The sequence below is a fragment of the Pinus tabuliformis genome, chromosome 5_1, assembly GCF_031772625.1.
Source record: "Pinus tabuliformis cultivar Carrire ecotype Pingquan chromosome 5_1, CPIR1, whole genome shotgun sequence".
Lineage (NCBI taxonomy): Eukaryota > Viridiplantae > Streptophyta > Pinopsida > Pinales > Pinaceae > Pinus > Pinus tabuliformis.
In genome coordinates this window covers 610,948,070-610,965,633 of record NC_142305.1, presented here as the reverse complement: position 1 = coordinate 610,965,633, position 17,564 = coordinate 610,948,070, and the positions used below count along the sequence as shown (strand labels likewise).

Here is a 17,564-nt window from a genome sequence, read left to right as displayed (position 1 = left end):
AATATGAGAATGTCAAAGTTAGCTTGTACTTTAAAAGGCGTGGCACTTCAAGAGTAGCTGCCAAAAGTAAATGCGTCACCCTTGGGTAGCTGTTGATGGATATGGGCAAAGTTGTCCATCATCACACTCCTTTGACGCTCGAGGGCTTCTTTGAACAAGATTTTGATAGGATCTCCTACCCCCTCGTCTTTCTTTTCATCCACCATGGGAGGCTGTCGGGATTTGCGAGGCTGTTCTTGCAAAGGTTCGACCAGTTCAAACCCTAACTCGTTATATCCTGACCTCGTTGGGGACATGCAAAGAAAAACAGAGAAATAGCAGAGAGCTCTGATACCACTGATCCAGATTTAAACAGGAACGCAAAAAATTACAGATATAACCATAAATACAAAGATGCAATAGAAATAACACTTCATTTCATTAATATCAAATACTGAAATATGCTTATAAACATAATGAAAATAAGACTAGCTGGGGCAATGGTAGCTTATCTTTGAGAAGAGATGTGGTGGCTACATGCCTCTGAACTCTATTACAATGACGCTCTAAGGCTTATTTATTGTTGAGAAATAATGGAAAACCCTAAAAATCCAAAAACCTAACCTTAGGAGATGAAGCGTCGAACTATGGGCCCCGTTTGGGGAAATTGGTACATCAACTTCCTGGGATTGTAACTTTGGCATACGATCTCCGTTTGACGTGCACAATAGTTTGTTAGAAATATCTATCTGAGGACTACAACTTTTGAGTGACCAACATCAGTCCACGACCCATATTGGTCCCATTTTCCCAAAAAACGACTCCGGAAGTTCATGATCTGAAAAAACTGCAAAAAATAGTAAATTGTGCTACAAAGAAGAAAACTGAAAAACTAAAAGAAACAATGGTGAAGGTTCAAGTGGAATAGATGGGTGACCACCACTATCCACCTAATTATCTCCATAATTCGGTACTATCGATGCTCTCCTATTTACATGATTGAATGCTATGTACAAACTGTGCTCCCATTACATAATACTGTGGTCATGGATTCTTATTGCATAACGTTGCCTCCATACAACCATACCCGTTCGATGTAATGCATTATATGGGCTTTTTCTTGGCCGGTTTCTCCACGCAAGAATATTGTCAATTATATCACACTTATATACTCTGAGTTTAATGTCGTTGAATAGCCGCTGAATTGCTTGAATACCGCATGGTATATACCTCACGACCTGTCGCGGTATGACGATGTATATAGCACAAAGTTTGTATAAAATCACCGTGTATTAACTGTGTTTTCAATACATGCCTTTTTTGCATACCACACTCTAATTTTATTACCACTGCATACCACAGTTCTTTGCGATATAGTCTCACTCCTGCTTTACGTTGGTCAACATACCTCCCATACATATGTTTTTAATATATACGTTTTTTGAATATTGTGCGGCACAACAGTCATATGCGTTGTGTCTTTTAATATTGTGTTTTTTAATACTCTGTTGCCTCCATATCACGTTGGGGCTCGAACCCGCCTTCCTCTGTCATATATAACACTGCCTCCATATAAATCCATAATTTCATTACTCCCTCCTCCAAATGTTGTTATCGCCTCCTCCAACTGCGTGTTTTTAACTCTGCTCTACACTCCACTCCGAATTACATTCATCACTCCCATCTTTAAATTCCACATTCCAAAAACCGGCATCATCGTCTATTCCCAGGGATGTAAAGATGATGTAAAGATGCAATCTTTGAGTTCATTTTCTGAGGAGTTAGTGAATTTGAAATATTTGTTTAGATCATTACACCCAACAGAGCATGATCTTGAATTTCAATATGTGAAGGACAGGAAACGACATTGCAAGAACCCTAGGGATGACTCATTCCCTTGCCTGTATACAAAAGTTGTTACCATCGCTCCCATAACATATACCACTCCAAACGCATACCATAATCATAATGCTAGCATGTCTGTTGCATTGGCCTGGTGCATGCAATTGTTGGGCGGAAGCGTGGTAAACCCAACGTTACAGCTCCCAAGAAACAAGGCGAATTTGTGAGGAAATCAAGGTTGTTGTAGCATAGCTCTGGACCCTTGAAGAGGACAAGTTAAGCATGAGTGCAGAGGTCAAGTTTCTTTACCACTGTGCCCAGATTTTTGTGGTTGTGCCAACAAATAATTCCTTGGACTCGAGAAGCACGAAATTCATCTTGGAGTGATTATTTGTGGTCATTATGGATTGCTAGGCAATCTTCTCAGCTGAAGGTACATTATTTTTTACTTATGTGATGACCGTGAGCACATTCTTCTTGCTACTGGTGTGTTTGAACGGACATCCATTCGGGACTTGAATGTAAAGACTGCAGAAGTCTTATAAAGAATCGAAGAAAGAGAAGGGAATTTGACACTGTGCACCATCATCCTTGGCCTGTGCGTTGTCAGCTCTGTTGAAGCGGAAGTGTGGTGGCCTGGAACCGCCATTCGTGGCTCTCCAAACTGCCACTCGAAGGAAGATTGAAGGGAACACAAGGTGATTTTTATTTGTTGTATAGAGCCAGTATATTTTGTAGCGCGTGCGTTGAGTTTATATGTGAAATGTCACATGCGCATTTGTGATTGATTTGCCTTAGTGAATGTGCCGGTTCAAATTAGCATTGGTTATACATGGCATGGAATATTAATTGAGTTGATTCATATTTGAGGACTGCGCCACTATATATATTAATCGATTCGATTGCACTAGTTGAAGCATTGAATTTTGTGGCATATTCATGTTCTTTTTAATCACGATTCAGTGTTGGAGCGATAGTCCAACAAGTTTTGTGCAATTTCTAGTCTAAGATATTAATTATGAGGTTGGAGAAAATGGCTAGAATTAGTGAAGTATTAGAGTTACTAAAAAATATGATATTCTCTACTACTCATGATACAATGAAAATTAACAAAGTCATTCTCACTAACACTCAAACTTGCCTACAAAATGAACAAGACAAAATTGTTTTTTTGCAGCTTGAATCACAACCACAACAAGATGAGTTAGATAAGTGTAGTCATCATTATGAACCTATCTCTGTTTAGAACATTGAAACAAACTCCCATAAGCAGCAAGTTGATTCAGAGTCACTGCCTAATGAAGCAGCAGAATTGCATGCAGAAGCAGAAATTCAGCTTGCACTTCCCAAGCCAATCATCAAACATTGGGAAGAGCTTTTCCATAACAAGCACATAACAAGTCTTGGATATGACAAGGATGTGTCCTTTCATATTCCAGATTACTCAAAGCCCATTTAGTTCAGAGTGTTGGATTCCTTCATGACAATTCACCTTCAGTTTTTCCAGATTCTACTCCTCTTCCACAACAACTACAAAAAAATGTTAAATGCCTACACTGTGACCAAGTTGGCCATATGAAAGATCATTGTTTTGATCTTCATCCATGCAAGCATTGTGGTCAGCGTACTCATTCTTCACACAGATGCTTAAAAAACAAGCCTCCTGCAAGAACAAAGATTCATCTTGGATGGATTGCTTCTTGGCAATGGGATTCAACAACCAAGAAGATATTTCAGTCATATGTCTAAGTTTATTCTAGAATATTAAAAGGTCTTGCAGTTGAGTTTTCTCTATCATCTTACCTTGTATCTTGGGGGGGGTGGGGGAAGTGATGATCATCTACAAGCTTCAAAGCCACATCAAGCGAGCCTGAGCCACAACTTGCCATACCAGATTCAGAGTTGTAGCCAGAGACAAAGATGCCCCTAAGCATGCCTTCAGTTGGTGATCAGCCTTAAACCATCTGTGCGGGGTTGAGACATCTCTTCAAAGAATTGGGGACACTTCCTCTAGCAAAAGACTTCAACTTCTTGCCAGTTTTGGAAGAGTTCCAGGAATTGCGTTAAGCATTCCAGAGTTGGTGTTCATCCTTAAACCATCACAGGTTGAGAACTCCCTTTTTAGGTTGAGGTTCTCCCTTTTTATGCGGGGTGATACCTCCCTTTCAAGGTTGAAGGTTTACCTCTTCAAAACACTAGTAACACTTCCTCTAGCAAAAGACCTCAGCTTCATGCCAGATTTGGAAGAGTTCTGGGAACTGCACTAAGCATTCCAATGTTGGTGGTCATCCTTAAACCACCCCCCTTATACCAACATTTTAGAGAGCACATTCAACCTAGTGCTGCCATGCATATTTTCCCATTACAACTCTCTTCTTGGACTCATACATACCCATTCGGATTAAGGGGGGAATGTTGGACACCTAATCCTCTAAGGGTTATGGTGTGGAAGATAAATAATCAAAGGGAGTCCAAGAGACCTTGGAATATGGAATGCAATGGTCACTCCCATGTATTATAAATGTGTATCATTGTTAATAGTAAATGCATTCATGCTTTACCTTATTTGGCTATCCAAATTCCATGTTTGTCTAGCACTTGACACGTTTGACCATAGTAAGGTAAGATACAACAATTTCACCCTTGTTTTGTTTTGTGCTTCGAAGTTTCTCCCTTAGGATCAACTTCATGTTCACACTGGAATCTTGATAGAATTTACAGGATGCATCCCACATCCTCTTTCTCGTATCCTCTCCTGTTACGTGAAATACAATGTGATCCTTGACCCCATTCATAATAACGCGTCTTGTTTTGGCATCTTCCTTCTTGTATGCTAGGAGTTGCACTGCATTTGTCGACACAGGTACAACATTGGCCAAATATTCCTTGAGACCATTCTTCTCCAAGGTCAACAAGATTCTAGATTTCCATATGCCAAAGTTAGATGCTCCCTCTAATCTGTCATGATCTCGTAAGCCAACTGAAGCCATTTCTCTAAAACCCTAAAAAAAAAGCAAATCCCAAGTAAATCTAGAACAAATCGAATTGGGTTTTATATAGCCTCGGTATTCTCTCCTGTACCCTGCATTGAGCTTCTCAAATAATCTGCTCCCCCTTAGATATGATATGATACCATGTGAAAATTCTATTGCGGTTGATCTGGTAATTATTCTCCTATCTTTTAATGATTATTGGCCCAACAAATTAATTTACTACAAATATTGAATAAAAACACAATTGCAAGTTTTACCATTTAAATAAACCATAGGAACTGAAAAAACACACACATAAAATAAACACTAAGATTTTTGGATAAGTTGTCCCTGGAAAAACCCCAATATGGGGAAACCCAGTTCTGTAGATGAGGATTTTATTATTCTTCAACAAATGTGTAATGGAAAATTACATACATTACTTTCCATAAACTGGTAAAAATCTGACAATTTTTTTCTTCACTTATGCAAGCTAATTCGATCTCCTAGAAGCTATTTGGCCTCTGAGAATCAATTAGGCCCTCTTGTACAACCTCAATTCAACCCACACATGCACCTTGGAGAAAACTTGGGCTCCATTGACAACTCACACCTCCTGGAGAAACAATGTGGCCTCCACTAGAAAATTGATCTTCACTAGCAAACTCAACTTTCTCTTGCAAATCGATCTCTTTGGAAAATCAACCTTCTTTTGGCAATTCAGACCACTGGACAAATTCGACCCTCTGCAGAATAATTCAACCTCCGTCTGGCTCTGAGAATATGGAGATCACTATGAAGAAATATCTCTGACAAATTTCTTCTTAATCACTGTTGAAACCCTCTATTAGTGTCCCAAGCTATCACTACACCCTTGCTCAATCGAATTATGTCTCCAATATGCCTATCAACTTCCTCTTATAATCTCTCTTTGAGCAATCAACAACCAATATCTAATCACGATCAATGACTAAGATCATCTTGACTCCATCAAACACTTTTTCTACAAGTCATTAAAGAGAAATCGACTTGTCTCAATTAATACTAACTAATTAACCATTTTCCCTAAGTTAGATAAATAATTAAAGATTGGTTAGTAATATAATTAAGACATTTGCTGTTAGAAAAATAAATTGGGCTTGGAGATTATTATTTCTCTTGTGTTCCTAGGCTCATTGACACCTCCTGAAACTAGAACACTAGTCTGAACTACATAAACTAACATAAGGTATAAAGACTAAGGTTCGATGATTGAAGTAATGAATGTTATAAAACCTTTTAGTTTTGAACAAGTTAAAGAGCATAAATAATGGAGAGATTGAATCACATCATAAAGTAGCAAGAAACAACCAACTCTTTATTTGTCATCAACTTAAGTTGAATACAAAGCCTTCTATGGTGCTACTTGTGAAACAATTTGCTTGAGGCAGATTCTTGAAAATGTGGGAGAAGAACATAAAAAGCTAGCAATTATCAAATGTGATAATCAAAGCTCTACTTGCGTATCATGCTAGATGGAAGCACATTAAGACTAACATCATTATGTATAGGAAAAGATGCAATAAAAAAGAGATTAATAAATGGTAAACTTAAAAGACAAATTAAAAAACATGAAAAGTAAAAACTATGGCTTATACATTATCTAATATAAAAAAAATCCTTAATTAAATCTTACCTTTAAAAACTTCACACTAAAAGGTTGAAACTAGATATCATTTCTAAGTGGTGTTTAAAACTAATCTTCCACCAACAAATTATAGGGTTGAAACTAGATATCATTTCTAAATAGTGTTTAAAACTAATCTTCCACCAACAAATTATAGGTTAAAAGGCCACATAAATATTTGCAAAGATCACACTATCAAGCATATTAGAGCTCAAAATAACTAATATATGGAATCTTGAAAAGAACTCTACTCTTCCTTTAATTATTACTCCTATTACTTATCCTCGTTGTTATGAAAAAATACGATTTCTTACCCAATGTAGGTCAAACTCAACAATCTTTACATGATACAAATTAACTCAAGACACTACCACCTCCAAAATGGCCTACTCATAACATACTTCCATCATGGGTGAAAACACAATTCTTTGACAAATAAAACGATAAACTTATTAACTAATCATTTTTTTAATATATTAAAAATATATATTTATTAGAAAGGTAAATATTAAATAATACACCACAAATTTAAAAATACACTAATAATAATAATAATAATTACTATTTTCCAAAAAAAAAAAATTAATTTATAAATAAATTATACATAAAAATAACACCTCAAATTAAAATCATCACTGGAAAGAGTGGGAGCGGTGCGTGTGAGATATTCAAATTTCACATTGAAAATTCTCCAGGTCGTTTTACTCTATCCATTCTCTCCCAGGTGGAACTGCATTCAAATTGTAAAGAGTAGGAGCGGTGCTTGTGAGATATTCAAAATCACATTTGTTGGCAGTCCGCTATAACATTACAAAGAAAAAAATTCTCTAAAACGTTCTATTCCATTCATTCACTTCCAGGTGAAACCTCATCTAAATTTCTCCAGAACTGTTTGCTCCTCCAAAATTTCAAGCAATTTGAAACATCTGGCCAAGTAAGGACATAATTTCCTTTTCATTTAGTGTTAGTCTGGCTGAATTTGGTTCAGGATTTGTGACCAACTATTTAGCCAAGTGTTATACTCCAGATGATAAATTGTAGTCAGCGCATCATTATTGTTTGCTTGATCAACATTTGGAATTCTAGGGTTTACCAAGATGTTTTGGCTTTCATTCTATTTGGTTCTGGGTATGCTGAATTTTTGATTTGGCTCAGATGTTTGTTTAAATCGTTGACGGTTCGAATCTCCTCGCGGGCTCTGCTTCATATCTGTTTTTGACTCTGTAATAAAGGGTTCTGTAACGGTTAATTAATTTGCTAATTTATTATAATTATTAATTTCCTCCGTATTCATCGCTCTCATGTGTCATGTGAACATATTATATAGGTAGTTCCATGGGGCGGGGGTGATCTTCGTGTGTCTTTGAGAGATCTCAAAGCACTACAGGACTTTGCTTTGAAAATAATAGGAGGTTTTGATCAGCGAGGCAATTCAGGGCTACTCCCATGGTGTAGGATAATGTGGCAATCTTAGGAAAGTTACATCCGAACCTTGGTTATCCAGGTACAGTCTTGTGGCTTTCTATTTACTAGTAAATGGGATTTTGGATTTGAAGAAAACCAATTTATTACCCAAATTAAATGCATGCTTTTTTTCGTCATTAATTTTATGAGATAATGCTGCATATGAAACTTGTTAAACTTTGTGAACTTAGAATCCAGAACTTCATTATTGCCAGGGTTGAACTGTCATTAATGTGGCTATGCCCTGTCTTAATTACCAAACCACAGCCTGACGGACAAATGAAATTCATTGTTATTTACTTCATGATTTTTATTGATACTATTTTTTACTCTCTTTAAGCTTTAAATTCGTGCCAATAGATTCTGTTAAGCTGATATGAAATGGATGTGCTTATTAGAGGTCATGGACAAAAAAAAGTCCGAGTTAAATACTCCTGGAACAGAATCTACAATAATTGGGCGAAGGCGGCTGTCAGATATAACAAACACTGGCGTGCCACTTGCTTCAAACCTGACAAACACCGTCAAGGGTGTGCTTTCGTCACCTTTAAGTAAGGGAAATGCTACTCATTTGCTCAAGGTATGGAATTAGTTACTTTTGGGCCTTGGTCAGGGTGCAGGGAAAACAATACTTGCATATGCCATATGGCTTTTCTGTGGACTTTTTTTTTCTAGAACAGAATTTTAGAGTGATGAAGCTTGTATTTATTTTCATGCGAGACGCAGAGGACTAGAGGACTAGATACTTTTCTGTGAGAATGTGTTAGTAGTTTTATTGCGGAGATTTCTCTTAATAGGATTAAAGACCTTTTTAGTTTCAGAATAAAGTGAGGTGGAAATCATTTTTCTTGTGTTTGTTCAAATTATTTAGAAGTAGGGTCTGATGTTTTAGCCACACTCTAATGAAGAAAGCTTGTATGTTACAGGAAATAGAATGTCTAAAGAAACTTCTCGCAGAAAAAGAGTATCCTTAGTTCCTTATTCATGGCAAACTAGAGGTGGTTGCGATTTTTCTATTTCTGTTTTTGTTATGTGTGCATGTCTGATTGGTGCATTGGATAATATTGAAGTGTTCGTTAACCAAGATATTCTCCCCCATACTACCTTGTTGTAACTTGTTGGATTTGATTATTCTTTTGAATATCTTGCTTTTGGATAAGCTCAAATCAGAATATAGCAATGGATGGGAAAGCTTTCTTTTACTCCCCAAAAATTATTAAATGATTGCTCGATGGTTTTAAATGGAACTAGTGTTCTAAAACGGACTGAGTTGACTCAGACTTTGTTAACTTGGCCAAGTTGACCCTTGACTGCACCGACTTGGCCAATAAGTCGGTTTGAAGGGCAAGTTTGGCACTGAACTGGCCAAGTCAAGGCATGGCTCAACTAGTTTGGTACAAATCAGTCCTACTCAGTTGAGTCAGTCTTGGACCCCATTGTGGTGGATTGTGCATGAAAAAGTCATTTTAAATAAAAAAAATCAAAAACCTAATTTCTAGCAACTTAAACCTTACTAGAAAACTGTGAAAATTTACAAGCCCAGGTGACTAAAGTCCTTATGATTTCAATCAGCCAAGTAATTGCTGAATTTGACTAATGCAGAAACAAATTTCATGCCACAACATCAATCATACAATAGTTGGAAATTAAATAGAGGAAGCATAAAATCAATTTCGCACATACTCAGGTAATTACACCAAATCAGCTTTTCCTTCCTTCGAAAATACTTACAAAGAAACCTCTGCATGTTGCCCACAAAAAACAGCATTGCATGGTTTCCAGAAATCACCTTGAACTTGAGCGGATCAATCTGCTGAGAGATTGTGATTGCTGTGCAACTTTATGGCCTAGATGTATGGAGTCTGGACTGTACGAAGAACTGTACATATTGTACGTGCACTTGTACGGTCTGTTCATATGACTACATGTACCTGTTTGAAATTTACGATAGTATTGTATGAATTTGTATGAATCTACACTGTAGCCTACTAGAAGCTGTGTAGATTCGCATCTATCTGAATTGGCTTCCCTTCTCTCTTGGTTGCTCAACTGCTCATCTGTGTGTGAAAACCTCTGTCTTGACATGTCTTTATACTTTCAGCTGAGACCAAAACCTTAATCTATTTTTGAGTTTATTTCTAATCTAAGTCATGTATGCATGAGATACAATGTTTTAAACTTAAAAACTAAATATAAGACTTTCACTATTTTACTAACGTGAATTACAAAATGGAATTATTTTTTCGAAAATTACTTTTTGAAAAGATCTCAAACTGCTTCTCACATGTTCGCACTGAACATGTGTGGAAGTTCTTGTCCAAGCTGCATTTCTCAACAAAAACTATATAGAGACTCCCCCACCCCCCATTTGCCTCACACCCTTTTCATTGAGCATTTGTGAGCATTTGGAGTTTTGGAGTAGCGTTGAAGATTAGTGATTTAAAGTGAGCTTAGAGCTGGTTTATTGGGTTGTATACAGTCGATTTGGCATCTGAATGAGGAGGCTACAACCCATCTTCAAGCTTGGAGGAGTTGTGGACCAGATCCTTGTGTCCTCTCCCCATTCTTCTCATTTCTAGGTATATTAACAGTAAAATGATAAATTAGTCCTTGTTTTTTTTCCTCTTTAAATTGCATATTTGAAATGTCTTTAAAGTTTCATACTTTCAACCTTATACGAGTTTGAAGTTTGAAGCATGAATTTGCATATGCAGATAGGGTTTGCAATGTTGCATATTTGAATTTTACCATGGCCCCATGAGGCAAAGACCTTGCATGGATCCTTGTTGAAAATGTATTGCAAATATTGCAAGAAACACATAAAGGTTGGTGGGGGTGAGACGAGGGGGGATTCATAGGTTGAAAAAACACTTGGCTGGTATAAGAGGCCAAGTTGGCCCCATGTATGGCACCATTAGAGGAGATTGGACAGATTAGATTGGAATTGCAAAATCAGTGTGTGGAATTTGAAGAAAACAAGGCTAGCAAAAGGAGATGCTTGGAGGATCTTTTTTGGACTATTGAGGCTATTTAGAGCCTTATTCATTATGTATTTTGAGGCTGATATGTATTGCCATCAGTGCCATTTTGATATATTCACCCTTACGTGGTATATACATGGGCAGACTTCACATATTTTTTCTCTAATGGTTTGGAATCTTTTTAAAATATATTTTTCGTTACAACTTGAATATTTTTTAACTTTTAGTAAACCGAGTCCTTGAAATCAGATCGGTCTGAGTCATTCCAAGTCTGAGTTTTGACCCTCAATCGATTTTGAGTCTGAGTCCAAGTTTTAGAACTTTGAAATAAACTGCATGTATAAAGAGTAAAGAATGGTATAAAAATATGCCATGCAAATAAATAGAATTGGAAGTGATGTATCATGTATTGACAGGAAGATCAAGAACTTCCAAAATGAGGCAAAGTTAGAAAGCTGAAGTTAAAGCGTTTCTCGTGTTCTCTGCATGATCACCAAAGTGGAAAGAATTACATTCATGTTTGCCATATCTGCAGCACATAAAAGCATGGATAATATACAACTGTATGTCTTCAGGGCCTAATTTGAAATCATATATTATAACTTAAATATAATAAGAATTTGCCCGTTAGTTGGGGCTCCAATACCATTGTTATGATCTTAAATTGATCACAGCTGATGAATAGAGCAGTATGCAAAATTAGGCAAAATTTTAAGCTACTAACAAATCTGGAAAAAGCTTAAAATACTTAAGTAGCACCATGTAACGACATGCAAGGCCATTCTATTGTGAAAGTGGAACAGTATAGCAGATTTATAATATTGCAGTAACACAACTCATGGTGTTAACACATCGCTAGCAATTAAGGAACTTGAAAAGAATCAAATCATAGAACTAAACAAATGCCCCAGTTGTATAAATAGTCAGAGAATAAATAGAACATTTGTAATTGCAGGAAATTTTCCAACCATATATGGACATAAGTACTTTCCAGAGAAAGTATGGATGCCAACCTAGGCCAACTCCAAGAGCAGTGTGGGCATTGCACTTGGCCAAAGAGATTGCCTCTCATGACTGGCTACAACAAAACATCCTAACAACATGACCTCTCTTGGGACTTGTGATCCTATTTTATAAGATCTCCCTCTCACTTTTTTTTGCTTTGCATGTTGGGTAGATGGCTTATCCTGCATGCATTGTCTTTTAGTATTTCACCACCTGGCATGCTTCCTATCGCCACCAGTTTATTTTAGTAACTCCCAACTAACAGGACTCTTATTGTGACTTGTGGGTTTATTTTGCTGACACCCACCACACAAGACTCTTATTGCAAACTATAAATCAATTCTGTTTGTAATTTATACTAGCACGAGTTGTGGCAATGAATGCCCCAAAAATTACAACTAATATTAACCCTCTATGATTAACATTTAGTAAATCTACTAAAAACTCTAATAGCTAACATTAAGTACTGATGAGCACATAACTGACACGAAGTGCACAAGCTACATTATTTTCAAGCATTGTAATAGTGCCCCCTCCTTGAATCACTTTACCTTTGAGCGTCCTAAGGCAATTGAAGCATTTCTAAACCCTGATTCCAACTTGTTGGTAGTATTGGAGGCTGGTCTTGGAATACATCTTCAAGATCATCAATTAACTGTTGCAGGCCACTTATAGAATTACATTGGAAGATGAAGCATAGTAAGCAAGTTGTTTGTCAAATTTGTTTTCCACGATAAGTCAATTAACACCTAGTTGCAACCTTCTGATTGTGAGCTATTGTTGTCCTTGTTCATGTTTCATGTACAGTTCATCAAGATTCATGCAAAATTCATCCATGGCATTCAACCATTGTGCCCCGATGACAATATCAGCCCCTTCCAAGGCTACAACTTAAAAAGTAGAACTCAATTTGTACTTATCCAACTGTAATTTATTTCTTTGATAATCCCCTTGCTGCCCATCATAGTGTCATCTATGGGCCTACTTCGAATCAATCTTAGAGCAATTGGAGCACTGGATATTGAAGTATTTTCAGACCTTGAATCCAACTCAATGAGGTGGTCTTGTCCTAGATCCGGTGGTAATCTAGGGGGTGGTTCTTGGAATAGATATTCAGACTCATCAAATCAAATGTTTCAGGTTCTTCATAGAATTACAGATGGGCATAATTTATCTTGGGCAAGTTGTTTGGTCATTCTGTTTGCTAAGATAAGTCAATTCACACTTGGTTGCAATCTTATGATTGTGATCTATTGTTATTTTTCAATATGAATTCTGATCTATTGTTATGCATGTTTGAATTTCATGTATAGTTCACGAAGGTTCATTGGAAATTCACCCATAGTATTCAACCATTGTGCCCCCATGACAACATCGCCACGTCCTAAGGCTACAACTGAAAAGTTAGATTGTAGTTCACCAGCTGAAATTTATTCCTTTGATAACCACAATACAATTAGCCATTGTTGCTTGGGGAACTAATAATAGGACAACTTTTATGCCCAAGGATGCCACCGAGTTTCCATTGGCCATTGACACTTAAATCAATAATGAGACGACTTTTAGGCCCATAGAGGACATGTTAATTTTAGGTAACAATGGTATGTTCTATGCTTAAGAGCAATTTACTTCAATTTTTCTTATGAGCCCAATATCAATTTCCAGATTAGCAATCACATTAACATGACAGTAAATGCAGATAGAACATAAATAAAAAGCAGAAGACAAGCCAATACAAGAGGACACAATATTTGGCGGATGCCAGGGAAAAACCCCAATGTGGGGAAACCCTTTGATCAAGTCTTCTTATTATTTTTCAAAAGTTCAGCAGAGAGAGAGAGTACAATATACAAAATTCACTTGCCCAATTACAATCAAATCTGTCCAGTCAAATTGCAGTCAACAGGATACCCTAACCAGAAAGTCAATGCTGGTCAACTTAGCAGAAATCTTCCTCCAAATCAGTTCGGTCAAACTCAGTCAATTCAGCCTCCAAGGATAGACCAAATCATCCCAAAACAGTCCAAAAAATATGGTCAAACTTGGTCAATGCACAGTCAACTTCTGCAGTCAACAGCTCTGCAGTCAACGCTGGTCAAACAGTGGCAAACACCTCGATTTTTGTGCTAGGAGCTGTGGCCTAAGAAAAATGAATTTCCTGCCTAAAAAATGCAGTCAAAAGATGAAGTTTGACCCTTGGTCAACATTGGTCAACGTCCTTGTAATAGCCCAAAAACAGATCTGAAATTTCGGCCTGCAATTTTAGTCAAAATAGGTCAACGCATAGAGAAGAAGGCTGCTCTTGCTTGCTGTACGAACCAATGAGGAGAGGAGAGAGAAAGATGAGTGATTGATGTGTGTCCAAATGAGGAAAATGACTCCTCTATATATACACAACGTTGAGGGTGAAGAGACATGACTTTTGGGCTTCTGAGCCTACATTAGATTGCTGGCTGACCTTGACAATTTGTCCATAAACGAAATAAATTCATAATTCCATTTGTACATGTCAGAATGAGATGATCTTTAGATCAATCCTACGCCTCTCGGAAAGATGAATCCAATAAAAATATCAGTTGCATCAGATGAGCTGTCCAAGGTGGAGTTTGGCCCTAGTTGCCAAATTTAACACTCCCTCTCAACTAGGAAGAACTCCACCTGCCAAATCATCTGACAATTTGTACCATCTCTGACATCCTTGTTATACTCTGCTCTGCTCGGCTAAACCATGAAGAAATAATGAAGAAGAAATGATCGAGAATGTGTCATACCATTCTCCACTGACCCGAAGTCAGTCTCCAATAATCGAGAGTGTATCATACCACTCTCTACCAATGTTGCACGACTCGTACTCGTATAAGACTCATCACGCTATTGACTCGTCGACTCGTATAAGGCTCGGGAACGACCCGTATAAGACTTGTATAAGACTCGTCGAAATACAAAAAAAACATTAAAATATGGTAAATTTTAAGCACAAAAAAGAAACTAATGACAATTCCAATCCTTATAAGTTATAAAAACTACAATATATGCAATAATTCATAACACCATCTCATATCTATAAAAGTACAACATAACATATTCGATTTTTGTAAGCAAAACATTTATATACCGAATAAGAAAAGGACTTGTGATTCCATAATTAAAATAAAAAATGTCAGCGAGTTCAAAATTCAAATACATTTCATAAATGACAAATGATTGTCTCATACCAATCTTTCCAGCATTTAGGATCACTGGCCATCTAAAAACCAGCAAACAAATCAATGTGAAAAGTGCCCAAAATGCTTTTGGAACACTCAAAATTGTTAGTATACAAAACCCAAAAAACACCAAGTGAAATGATAGAATGAAAGATATCAATTTATACACTGTGCAGCTAAGGAAAAGCCAAGGTAACTTAACTTTTTCATAGCTGGATTTATTGCTGTTAGGACAACAGCTAATTTAACCTTCAAATACTAGATTTAGCAATGAAAATCTTCAAAATCAAACCATGAGATATTGAACAGAATTTTATGTGCAAGAAAAGAAGGAAATATCTTGGAGAAATCTTCGAAGGATTGGAGGTGAAACTTGGTGCAAGGTGGGAATGAGCTTCTTTTGTATTTGAAGATGGGTACTCCAACCGAGGAGGATCCCAAGTCTTCAAATTTTGAGGCACATGCTATTCCTTAAGATCTTTGCCAAGAAAAAATATTAGTAGATAGGTGCCCCCTACACTTGAAACCTTGAAAATAAGTCAGCCAACCGAGATGAACATATAATTTAGGATTTCGAAGTATAAGAAAAAGAAATAGACTAATCAAATAACCAAATTTGAAGAGTCTATTCTTACTGGGTGACAACACCCCTTCAAAGGCCTATTACAACAATAATAAAGCATTTTCTTCCCTCCAATTTCCCTTTCCCTCCACCTCATTTCCAAAAAAGAAAAGAAAAGAAAAAATAAAAAAAATTAAAAAATTTGGCTTTTGAGGGTCAACGGGTCTTATAAGGGTCTGATGCGGGTCTTATGGCAAACCCGCGGGTCTTATACGGGTAGACGAGTTTAATAAAATACTCGCCGAGTCCGGGTCTTAAGTGCGGGTTCTATGCGAGTGACCCGACTCGCTATAGAACCCACAGGTACTCGTGGGTCTTATACGGGTGGTGCTTCACTGCTCTCTACTGACTTGAAGTCAGTCTCCATTGATCCTAGATCAATATCAAACATCTTAGCATAGGGAGTACGGTAGTACACGATGCGTCCATTGGTAGTTCTATGGTCCCTATTCTCATTTCCCTACTCATTGGCCAGATGAGAGGTACTTCCCATGAGTCCCAGACTGCATGGGTAGAATGTATTGGCAAGAGAAGGTGAACCACTCATCCCGCTCATATGCCATAGGAGAACGTGAACCACTCATCCTGTTCATATGCCATAGGAGTAGGTGAACCACTCATCCTATGCATATCTCAACCATCATGAGGTATCACAAGGGAAGGTGAACCACTCACCCTGTACATCGCGCACTACTAGGGGAAGGTGAACCACTCACCCTATGGTCGCTCATCGCTCCAAGAAGTACCCCAAGCCCCCTGGAGCTCCCAGAGCTCAATATCCAAATCAAACGGGACCCTCATAAGAGGGTCTCTCCATGACTCCAAGTCATTCACGAAAGGTTAAGAATTTGACCTTCCCCAGGGGCTTTGTAAGAATATCTGCGACTTGATCATCAGTCCCAATATGGTGGAGCCTTATTGCTCCTTGTTGTACGATATCTCGGATAAAGTGGTACCTGATATCAACATGCTTGGAGTGGTCATGAAACACGAGATTCTCTGAAAAACGAATCCCACTTTGGTTTTCGCAATAGATCACAGTGGTATCTAGCACCTGTCCAAACAACTCACTAAAGGGCTTCCTCAACCAAACAACTTCACAGGAGGCCATACTAGCAGTAATATATTCGGCCTCGACGGTGCGCAAAGCAACAAAGTTTTGCTTCCTGCTCATCCAGGATATCAAAGCAGAAACTAAGTGAGAAGCAACATCCAGATGTGCTCTCACGATCCACCACTGTTGCCAGCCCAGTCAACATCAGAGTAACCATGGAGCCTCACATTCCCGACAGTGTATCTCAGTCCATAGGTGATTGTGCCCTGAAGATATCTCAAAAGATTCTTCGTAGCAATCCAATGTATGTGATGAGGCTCAACCATAAACTGACTCAATGTATTCGCTGCAAAGCATATGTCCGGACGAGAGTTCACTAAGAACATCAGGCCCCCCATGAGTTGATGATACTTAGAAGGATTTCCCAAATTGGGCCCAACAACACTTCCACATAACTTCTTGAAGTTAAGTTCCATCGGAGTAGTCACGGACTTGCAATCCACCATCCCAAATCTTTCAAGTAGCTTCACAATGTATTTTCCTTGAGAAAGTAAAATCTCACCTGGCTTTTGCTAGACCTCCAACCCTAGGAAATAATGCATCAATCCTAGGTCCTTCATTTCAAACTCGGAATCCAACTCCCTCTTGCATTGATGAATGAGAGGGTTTGCACCTATCAGAAAGAGATCGTCCACATAAAGTACCAAGATGAGAGGTCTATCATTCTCAACCTTAAAGTAAAGGTTCGGATTAGCTTCACTTCTTGTAAAATC

General features: G+C 37.7%; 1 protein-coding gene across 5 annotated transcripts in view; it reads left to right on the top strand.

Annotated features, from left to right (window-relative positions):
* Window positions 1-7,091: 7,091 nt before the first annotated feature.
* LOC149166411 (uncharacterized) overlaps window positions 7,092-17,564 on the top strand; it is a 98,406-nt gene continuing 87,933 nt past the window's right edge. For 2 of the 5 annotated variants that reach the window (XM_089432578.1, XM_089432575.1), the window contains exons 1-4: window positions 7,097-7,393; window positions 7,787-7,963; window positions 8,322-8,503; window positions 8,850-8,887. In XM_089432578.1, coding sequence (XP_089288704.1) covers window positions 8,327-8,503; window positions 8,850-8,887 — 215 coding nt within the window. In that variant the 5' untranslated portion in view covers window positions 7,097-7,393; window positions 7,787-7,963; window positions 8,322-8,326. Of the gene's footprint in view, window positions 7,394-7,614; window positions 7,683-7,786; window positions 7,964-8,321; window positions 8,504-8,849; window positions 8,888-17,564 lie in introns of all 5 variants that reach the window. The other 3 variants (XM_089432577.1, XM_089432576.1, XM_089432579.1) reach the window with 3 other exon arrangements.